Source organism: Phyllobates terribilis, unplaced genomic scaffold (genome assembly GCF_046119375.1).
Source record: "Phyllobates terribilis strain yellow unplaced genomic scaffold, ASM4611937v1 Scaffold_9__5_contigs__length_417890890, whole genome shotgun sequence".
Lineage (NCBI taxonomy): Eukaryota > Metazoa > Chordata > Amphibia > Anura > Dendrobatidae > Phyllobates > Phyllobates terribilis.
In genome coordinates, this window is record NW_027362769.1 from 346,115,812 (window position 1) to 346,126,925 (window position 11,114).

At 43.5% G+C, this 11,114-nt stretch overlaps 1 protein-coding gene across 1 annotated transcript; it reads right to left on the reverse strand.

The window, feature by feature from the left end:
- Positions 1-4,546: 4,546 nt before the first annotated feature.
- LOC141162220 (histone H3.3A) lies at positions 4,547-10,906 on the reverse strand. Its single transcript, XM_073648082.1, has 4 exons — positions 10,789-10,906; positions 7,487-7,630; positions 6,036-6,189; positions 4,547-5,953 (listed from the first exon to the last, which is right to left on the reverse strand). The coding sequence occupies exons 2-4, from the start codon at positions 7,612-7,614 to the stop codon at positions 5,825-5,827; spliced, it is 411 nt and encodes a 136-aa protein (XP_073504183.1). The 5' UTR covers positions 7,615-7,630; positions 10,789-10,906; the 3' UTR covers positions 4,547-5,824.
- Positions 10,907-11,114: the final 208 nt, after the last annotated feature.

The following is an 11,114-nucleotide window of genomic DNA, read 5'->3' on the forward strand; positions in this document are numbered from 1 at the left end:
TCAGTGGTTTACCGAGCATGAGAGGAACTCCGTTTAGTTTAAGAGCCATATACATATTGTTTTTGTTTTCCTGTGAGTCATTTGTGCAGCGCACCACCACAGGAAAAAAGGAAGAGTAAGAAGAGAAGGAAAAATAAAGGGTGCTGTCATGGTTCTGGAAAATTACTGGTAAGTAATTATCACATTTCCCTTCCCCACGGCAGCACCATGGAGACCTTACTGCTTCCAGGACTTTACTCCCAAAAGAAAGGTCGTTAGAGCCCAAATCCAACCTATAGTGCCTAAAAAAAAAGGTGAAATCTGCTCTAGAGACGAATTAGCCTTCTCTGCCCAAGATACGGATACAGCTCTGGTGGAGTGTGCTTTCAAGTTTGTAGGAGGGTCCAGACGCCCTGACGTGTATGCCAGTGACATCCCCATTTTAACCAATCTGGCCTCAGACCCTTTTGACATGGTCTGGCCTCTCCTGGCCAGAGAATAAAAAGGGAGGTAGACTTCCTGAAACTCCCTGTTGATTTTATATATTGTAGAAGACAACTCCTAACATCTAGGTTGTGAAATTCCCTTTCCTTTTCATTCTTGGGGTTATCCCAGAGTGAAGGTAGTAGAGTCTCCTGGGACCTATGGAATACTGAGGAAACTTTAGTGAGGAAGGCTGGATCAGGTCTAAGTATGACTATCAGCAAGGAACTTTGAAAAAAGTTTATTCGCTGACAGCCTGCAATTCTCCAATCCCACTGGCCGATGTAAAAGCTACTAAAAGAGCAGTCTTAATGGTTAGTATCCTAACTGAGCATTCTGACAATGGGTCAAAAGGGGATCTAGTCAAGGATTTCAGGACTAGCTTGAGATCCCAAAGGGGAATTCGTGGCTCCGATAGTGCACTAGGACAACCCGCTGCTTTAATTAATCTTATTATAACAGGGTGATCTGCTATTTTATAATTGAGAAGAACCCCCAAGGCCAAAATCTGGATTTTAAGGGTATTTAATTAAACACCCCTTTCTAGGAATTCCAGAATTGACTGACCAAGAAACTGGTTATTTTTAAAAGTATCTAACCCTGAAAAAATTAGGTATTTCCTCCAAACTCTAGTATAGATATTAGTAATGATCTTTTTCCTAGAGTTCATTAGGGTAGAGATTAGGCTTTTTGAGAACCCACTGGCAGCTAACAGGTGCCGCTCAAATACCACACAGTCAGATATAGAGCACTCACGTTGGGATGCAGGATTAGCCCTAGAAAGTAGTTTGGGACCCCTGCTGCCATCAGACATAGCCACATGAACCAGGTCCTTCTGGGACAGAAAGGTGCAAGAGTATTACATCTTCCTCAGCACTATTGGGATCAGTGAATTGGGAGGGAAGGCCCCCTGGGCCATTTCAAGAGTAGGGCATCCAACTCATTGGGGAATTCCCTTGGGTCTAGGGAGAAAAATGCACAAACTTTTGTTTACTGTTGGCAAACCGGTCTAATAATGGTTCCCCCCATCTGCAAGTAATTTTTCGGCATATCACTGGATTTAGAGAACACTCGTCCTGGTTTATTTCATGTTGGCTGAGGTAGTCTGTTTTTAGGTTTTATTTCCCATTTATGTAACTTGCTGACAGATCAAAAATTTTCTTTGGCTAAGGCTGTGTGCCCATGATGAGTTTAAGCAGCGGCAATTCCGCCGCAGAAACACTTAAAAAATGTTTGGTAGGCCTGCCATGTTCCCCAATGATAATCCGCAGAAATTTCCGCTGCGGATTATCATTGCGGAAAAATCAGCAGCACAACCATTAATTTTGCGGAATCGCTGCGTTTTCGCCGCCATTGACTTGCATTGAATCGCTTAATATCTGCCTGACTACATGTGCACATGCGGATATTAAGCGATTCAATGTGCGAATGGTACACGGGTCTGGAGAAGAGGAGACTCTCCTCCAGACCTGGTACCATAGAACCTGTAGTTAAAAAAAAAAACATACTCACCTTCTGATGGCCCACGGTCTTCTATCCTGTACTGCGAGTCCTGGCTCCCCGGCGGCTCGCAATGGTGTAAAAGGACTTTCCATGAGGTCATTTAGTCATGTGACAGGTGACACAACCGTTGACGGTCATGTGACCCGTCACATAACTAAATGACATCATGGAAGGTCCTTTTACACCACTGCAAGCCGCCCAAGACACCGGGGACCATTGGAAGGTGAGTATAATTTTTTTTTTTTTTTTACCTATTACTTGGTCACACTATGTAAATCCATGCCGTTTGCATGGATTTATATAGTGTGACCAAGCTGTCAAACACTTTTCCAAGTGATGCTAAAATCGCTTGGAAAAGTGCTTGACAACCCGCATGCAAAATCGCATGTGCAAAACACTTGACATGCGTTTTTTTTTTTTCAGCCAAGGACAAGCGTATGCGCTTTTCCTGCCAGGCAGATGCAGAAACGCTCAGGAAGAAATCTGGAGCATTTCTGCATCAGGGGCACATAGCCTAAAGCTATTATCTTCCTTGCCTTGTTAAAATGGTTTTGGACCTTGCACCCCTTTGCTTGTTCATGTATGCTACTACTGTCCTGTTGGCTAACAGCACTTATACGTGGTGGCCCCTTAATTCCAGTAGAGCTTCCAGTTCTTTCCTTTTATGATTAATTTTGCAACTTCACCCCCTGTGTGGGCCCCCCATCCAAAAGGACTTGAATTTGTAGTGATTTTTTATTTCTGTAACTGGATCCCCCGGAGAGGTTTATTTTGTAAAGGCACCAGCTTAAGGATTTCTATGTACTTCTTGAGATGATTTTACCAGCTAAGGTTCCCTTTAAGATTTCTCACCGAAGACTCTGAAAGTGGATTCGGGCCAAAGTTACCACAGGAATACAAGATGTTAAGGTTCCTAGTATAGACATTTCATTCCTCAGTGGTCAATTGGTGTTTTTATTCATTTCGGATGCAGACTTGCCCACTTCCTTATTTTCTCCAATAGAAGAAAGGATGTTTGTTTGAGTCTAGTAGTATTTCCAGAAAATTTTGCCTGTGTTCTGGGATTGTTTTTGATCTTAACCACCCTAGCAAAGTTAATGCCTTTGACTTGATGTATTACCCTCCTGCAATATGACTTTGATTTTCCTATTAGGAAATCGTACAGGTATGGGATGTTTTTCTCCCTGATATGAGCAGACATTTCTGCCATTAACTTTGTGACTACCCTTAGGGCCATAGAGAGGACCGCTTAGAAGTCCCTGAATGTTATCGCCATTGAGATTTGTTTTTTCTGAAATATTGCAACGTGATAATAGGCATCCTGGAGATCTGAGGTTGCTTTAAAACATCTGAAACGGGTTTTACTGCCAACCCATTTCAAAATGTATGAAGAATTTTACATTTATCATCGTCCTGAATGATTTCCATGTCTCCCTCTAGGAATGAGAGTACTCCCTTTTACATTAGTGACAAGACCTCCCATTCTAGGGCTTGTCCATGATGATGAACCTTTCTGGGCGGAGGGTACCAAACTCTAGCTTCAATCCCTGGCCTGTGATGTTCAAGACCCACTGGCTTAAAAGATCTTTTCCCAGGCAGGAAGGAACATATTTAGTCTCATCTACCTGGGATCTGTCATCATCTGGATCTTTAGGGGAACCTCGATTTAAAAAAAAAAAAAAAAAAACACACAAACCTCCTTCGGGCATGGGTGGGGAACAATTTTTTTTGGTGAAACATTTAATTAACTCACTTCTAATGTGATGGCTGAAGCTTCTTCTCTTTGGTGCAGCTGTGATTTTAGGATTATTTACATACCACCTAGGTTCCCTACCACTAGCCTGGGGCATTCTTCCACGTTTCTGGACCCCTTCCATTTCTGGTCCGTTTAAGGGGCATGACTGCTTTTCCTTGACTGTTGACAGGGCTTTGTGAATGGTGGTCTGCAGCCTTGTACAGGGGTGAGTTCAAAGAGGAACTCTCCCTCACAAGGGATACCACAAAGTCTGAATTTAGAATGAAAAAAAAAAAAAAAATACCCTGTCCAGTTTAAGTCAAAGAGCCCTTCTGGCTCAGTCCAAAAACAAACATGTGCGAGTCATAACCCTAACTGCATCTGACAATGTGTCTGCTTTTTTTTTTTTCCTTCCAGCAGACTTGAGTATTCCCATCTACAAGATCTTATCCCAATATGTAGTAGGTATAATAGCAAATACCTCCAATTAGAAATTTTGTATAGTTTGATTCGAAATGTGTGTCCTTTTGTGCAGGACCTTAGGCATCTATGGTTATAGCCACTAGTAACTACCCAGCTCACTATATAGTGGTTGTAACTATGGATACTTAAGGTCCTGCAATACCTGCACATGAGTAAAGAAACAGAAAATCATAGAAAATACTCTATATACTGGAATAGGCTTGTGGAGATGAGAATAGCCCCTTGAAATCTGCAGCATGTGGATTCTTTAAGCATTTTTGCTGCACATACCCTTAGGAGGGCTTTAGTGAAGCAGATTTATTCTCAGAAATAAAAAAAAAAAACATTGCTTTATAGTAGTGAAAAACAGCTTAGAGATCATAATGTGTTGACATTTGCATTTATTAGAAAGTCTGTACCATTACAGTTTACCCTTTCACTGCTATAAAGAGAAGCCAAAAACACTAATGATCCATGTGTTACACCCCCAACCCTCCAAAACTGTTGGTAATAAAAATAAAGATCTGCACACATTAAGGGTGCGGTCAGATGGCTGTACAATTTGGATGGCGATTGCATTGTATGGACTGGCCAGAGCCTCTCCTGAACAGAGTGGACCACATGCATTTCTACAGCCGGCTGACTGCACCCTAATAGTGACCATCACAAAGCCTCCAGATCACTGATGGCATGAACATCCCTCATCCCAGGTACAGGACAGCCTGATATTTAATATAAAAGCTGCCTCCAACAGAAGTCACATTACTCATCCAGGCCAATTACCACAGATTTGTTAACTAGCCTTCAGAGGAACTAGTTGCCAGGTTTCTTTATAAACTAAATCCACAAGTTATGGCATTTTGAACATCAGTCCAACTCCCTTACATAAGCATTATAAAAGGTAGTTTCTTGGCTATGTTATTGTGCACAGTTCAGTCTGATGTGTTGTTGGTCTATACTCAGCACCAGTCCCTGCAAACTCCTGGCTCTTCAGCCTTGATTGATGTGGCAATCTCCTACATCTAGTCTGTGGCATCTGATGGGTAGGAGATCAGACTGAAGGCAGATGATTAAGTACGAGGTGCTGAGTAGACCAGGGACACCCATTGGACCGATTGGCATATTGCATGAGGGGGGTGGAATTATAAAAAGGTGTTCCTTATGTGGTTGATTCAGTTTATATATTTAGGAAAGACCTCCCTTTAACACAGAAAATGTTCTCTATTGTAAACTACAATAACTACCTTGCCACAATGGCTGCTACCAGAGTCAAGAGCCTTGGTCCCCGAACACCCAGCAAACCACTGACATGTTAATGGACGTTTGCCTTGACCCACATGTCAATCTAAAGACAGCGAAGACCATTGAGGTAGTGGAAAGTTTATTTACAATGGAGTTACACTTAGAGATACCAAAGTATGGAGAGAATTGAGCTGAGGCATGCAAACTCTGAAGAGGGGAGGTCACAGAAGACTAGCTGTAAATACAAATTTTTCTGAAAAACCTGAGGATTGAGGGAATGTCATATAAAATGTGTACTACCCATTTACTGTCGACTACTCTACAGTTAACAAACCCTTTATAAAATAAAGAGACATCACACTTATGTACAGTTTGTAAAAAAAAGAAAATTTAAGAACAAAATCAAATTGCCCCGCAAAATTAAGCACGTTCTCCACGGATTCTCCTTGCTAGCTGGATGTCCTTGGGCATGATGGTTACTCTTTTTGCATGGATGGCACAAAGGTTGGTGTCTTCAAACAGACCAACCAAATAAGCCTCACTGGCTTCCTAAAAAAATGAAGTAATGAAGAGTCAATATGTAGCCATAAACTACTAAATAAAGTCACAATTACTGATACCCTTAACCTACCTGCAGAGCACCAATTGCCGCACTCTGGAACCTCAGGTCAGTCTTGAAATCTTGCGCAATTTCCCTCACAAGACGCTGGAAGGGAAGCTTGCGGATCAGCAACTCAGTTGACTTCTGGTACCTCCTGATCTCTCTTAAAGCCACAGTACCAGGCCTGGGGGAAAAAAAAAAAAAAAAGTGTTTAATAGATGTACAAGGTAGAATTGCATATAGTCTTAAAATTCAGGTCTCAAAATGTAAACAGGTTTTATGCATTTCTCATGTCTATCAAAGAAACCATAATGGAGCAATGAACACGGCCTAACCGTGACAGATCTAATACAATATTATGCCCACGTAAGGAAATAAAAAGATCATGGACTCAGCGTTTAATGTGACACTTCATGCACACCAGAACCAGCTGCTACAGGTACATGTACAGCATTCATTCAATGCTACACAAAGGCAGGGATGGGGCCATTTATGCAGCCCCAGGTAGATTACTGGGGACCACAGTTCTTGGGCCAGTAGCTGTGTTTTGATGGCCACTGGCCTTTTAACTTCTTCCTGCTCTGTGAGCACACGCATGCAGTGTTTACTACTGAACACTGAGTGTGCAATGAAAAATGACATCCAGACACCCAGGGCAGTGGAGTCGGTAAGCCAAACCCTTGACTCCAACTCCCTCATACATGATTCATGTGTAAGTGATAAATTTACTGTAGCACAGATTAATCTCAGCCAAGTCTAGACCCTTAGATCAGGAAAAAGACATTTCATAACTTTCCCAAGTTCTTATAAAAAAAATTGCTACAAACAATATATCTTAGGAGTTGGTCCATTTTATACCAACTGCACCAAAATGAGCTCCGACTCCACAGCCATGCTGCCAGGATGTACTTTGTGGGCATAGTAATTTGTATGGCTCCTGAAGGATGATACAAGTATCAAAATTACCCTTGGCAGAGAGGTTCCCCACCCCTGCCGACCTCCATGCAGAGCTAGTGTCAAGGGCATGGATACCACCACTGCACCTGTGCATTGCTGGGGGGAATAAAGTTAATTTTCTCCATAAAGTGTTCAGCTAAGCAGGGCTGTGGAGTTGGTAAGCCAAACCTGACGCCACAGCACAGCCTCAAAACCGAGCATGTACATGAAGTGCAGTACATAGTCATCTCAACTAAAAGCCTAGATCAGGAATAGGACATTACATAACTTTTTCAAGTTCTATGAAAAACTTTACAGCACATGCATTGAACTACTGTACCCAATTATATATTTTAGGAGTTGATCCATTTTATACAGACTCCACAGCCCTGCGGCTAAGTGCAGGCAGGTTAGTAAAGCCATTAACCAGTAGATTATCCCCATATGTGCAGGCCAATAGTGTTTTTTGCTGGTGACAGGATCCCTTTAAAGTTGCTATATAAATAGAATAGTTTAACGCTTATGAGTAACATGTTATCCATTACCTGTATCTGTGAGGCTTCTTAACTCCTCCAGTGGATGGAGCACTTTTCCTTGCAGCTTTGGTGGCCAGCTGCTTCCTAGGAGCCTTTCCTCCAGTAGACTTACGGGCAGTCTGCTTTGTACGAGCCATTGTTTAGGAATGTGATCTAAAGCAAAAATAAAAATTATTTTTTGTGCCAAATTTTCTATATTACATTTTTAAAGTCACCATTGCCCTGTTAGCAAGCATTTCAGGCTGGTGAGATGTTAACTAGTATTTCATGGTTGTCTTCTACTATAACAGGTTTCCATTCAAGACAAGTGTTCACTGCTTATAACCTAAAGCTTCAGTAATATTAGCAGATCACTGCAGATCTAAAGGCTGAAGGACACAACTGCTTCTAACAATGAAAGCTGTGGGCAGCTGCACATCTAACCTGGAGACCCCTACAGGAAAAGTGTGGCATTACACACTACTTGGGGAGTGTTGAGTGAGGCATTAAAACAGGTATATGCACTGCTGAATCAACAGCAAACTGGTTGTGTGGATGAAGGACATAGGATCACCATTCTAGTGGAAGCTTATTAAAGTCTTATTGTTCATTGAGGAATTCAGTATAGCATCTCCTCAGCTCTTGGCCAGCTGTCAAGACCTACCCTGTATTAGATAACCCACAGATATAATGGATTTTCTGTAAGATTGAATGGCAGAGCATTGTGATCCCCACATTTTATGGGAAAGTATTAAAGGACAGGCCTTTAGTTTCTCTTGAGCAGTGCTGCAGAAAATCTGAACATACCCTAAAACCGATTCTGCGACATTACTTTGGCCAATTCCTACTTGTTTAAAAAAAAAAAAAAAAACTGCTTGTCAAGAGTTTTTTTTTACTAAATTGACATCAACTATCCTTGAAATAAGTAAACATTAGATCAATGATTTCTTCTGCCAGAGGCCTGAGTGTGTGGAGAAACCATTCAGTTGCCACTCTGGTATTGTAGCTCAGCCATTATTTGAGTAAGCTATACAGAGTAAAGAAAAACAAAAACACTAGATTAATGATACTTCGAGCATTTGTTAGAATGAATTTGAGCAGGAGCTGATGTGCAGTGCATGAGAGCAGCCACTAAACATTGTTCTAAGGGGCAGTGTTACTCCACTCACTTTACAACAGCTGCTGCAAGAAATGACCACAGATCTGACAAACCCCCTTCTAGAATAGTCCATATAAGTGTAGTGGAAAACGCATTGTACATCAATGAAACGGTTACGTGTAAAAACCCACTTTAAGAGGGAGCCAAAAGCATGCACACTGGGTGCACAATTTCAGCCATACTACTACAGAGTCAGTCAAAGGTGTTGTCAACTACTAAGAATGCTTTCTCAATCTGAAGGTTTACCTCTTAAAGCCTCAGTGCCCTCTGGTGCCAGCACTCACATGTGGTTATGGCACAAAAGCCCAGTGCCCATTCAGTTCTGGTGCCACTGTCTCCTCCTTTGTAAGTATTAGTAATAAAGGGGAGTGAGCAGTCATAGCTCTCACTTACTCTTGTTTATGTAAGCTTCCTGATTTGGTGCCAGGCTCTTGTGCCATAACTGCATGTGAGCCCAGTAGAACTAGTGCTGGCACAAGAGGAGAATACAAGCTTGACTTATCAGAGCCAAACATAGCAAATGAGAAGTGGTTGTCCACTACTAGGAGAATATTTGGCCTCAATAAAATAAAAAATTCACCTCTGGTGCTGGGCGCCATTCCAGCAGTGCTGGCACTTGTGGTCCGATGGAATAACACATGATGCCTGGTGCCCAATCAGCACTGGAGTCACTGTGCCTACCTTCAGAGGAAATTGAACATGAAGAGGAAGTCAGATCAGCTGCAGCCCAGTCTGCCTCTTCAGGTTCAAAATGTACAAAGGTGGAGACAGTGATGCCAGTGTTGATTGGGCACTGGGCATCACATGTCATTCCACTGCCTGAGAGTGCAAGTACCAACACTGCTGGAATGGTGCCCAGCACCAGAGGAGAGTACAGTTCTTTAAATTTTTATCAGGGCTTGGTCCCCAGCTGGCTTTAAAGCATGTTCTCTGAAACACAGTAGTGTTCACAACATGCATACAGCCTGCATCAGCCATCAGTGTCCCATTAAACAAAAAAAAAATCTCTATCATTTTTTCAAGCGGTATAGTGACTAAGCAAAAAAAAAAAACCAAAACACAATCATATGGAACAATTCACCCATTGATGGGACAAGCAACTGGTGAAAGTCACAGCACCATTGGGGTCTATGCAGCAATAGGTCATTATGCCAGATGGACCCATCACCATGGGGTATTAATCATTTAATAAAATTATAAAAAAAAATTAACCATTGACAGTCCATAAGCCACATGCCATCAATACATGATTGATTACACACCAAGCCGTGCGATCCAGAGATGACAAATAGTGACTAAGAAAAGCAGCCTCTGAGCCCAGTTCCGATGACCTCAAAACTTGGGGAGTTCCCCGCCAGCCGCTGGTTAACCCTTCCCTCCGCAGCGCGCACATCTCCAGCAGCACATGTCGCAGTGATAGTAGTGCTCCGCTCTGCCCCCGGCGGCCGCTGAGCGCACTGCACCTCAGACACCCGCCATTATGTGATCTTGATCATCCAGCACAAAAAAAAAAACATATTCACACAAACAACAAATGTAGAAATCAGAGAACGGAGCAAAAATGTCATAACCGGCAGAAGACGTCTCCATATACTTACCTGGCGCCATAATCACAGCGGCTGGGCCGCTCATGGAGGATCTCATTGTGGGGTTGTCAGTCCTCACCAGGGAGGGAGAAAAATGCGGGAGCCATTACCGAGCGGAGGAGAGGCTGCCGTGAGCGGCCCTGCCGCCCGGTATCACCGCTGCAGACGGCGGGAGACCTCTCCGGGGGCGTCACACAGCGGAGCCCGGGCAGGGGGCTCATCCCGGGGCGCCGGCCTCCATTACACGGCGGCTTCTCCTCACGTCCTGTCTCCTCTTCCCCCAAGCGACGAGACAACATGGCGCCCGGCGAGCTCCGGGAAATTGGTGGGGGAGGGGTGAACTTACCGCCCGACCTTATCACCGGAAAAACGAAAACTAACAAGATTTTCCCGTCACTGCACTAACGGCTGTTAACGTCACCAACCGTAAAAAATGGCGGTTACCGGATATTCACGGTAACATACCGAATCGGTAAATGACGTCGCCACTACTAACCTAAGACCGGAAAAAAATACACCCTATTGAATAAACAGCTACAAATGGTTACCGGATCAGTTGAGAGAGGAGATGATAACGAGCCACTTACCGAACGATCCGGGAGCGCGATGACTTTACAACCGACGAGGCGAGTAATAACGTCCGTCTGCGCCCGCCACCCCGCTTTATATAGTCTGCGCCACGTCATCCTCTGATTCGTCGCCTTTGTTTCCCTGGGAGCGGATGGTGATTGGCTGCGGGGCAGAGAGGCGAACGGTGATTGGTAGATTGGAAAAAGACGGGGAAACCTGCCCCCGCCCCCCGCTCTGTCTGTGCGGCGCGCGCTCTCACAATGTACAATAATAATACGATGAGGTAAAAAGATGAGAGCCACCATAACAATAATACCCCGCACATGTGGACGGAAACACCCCA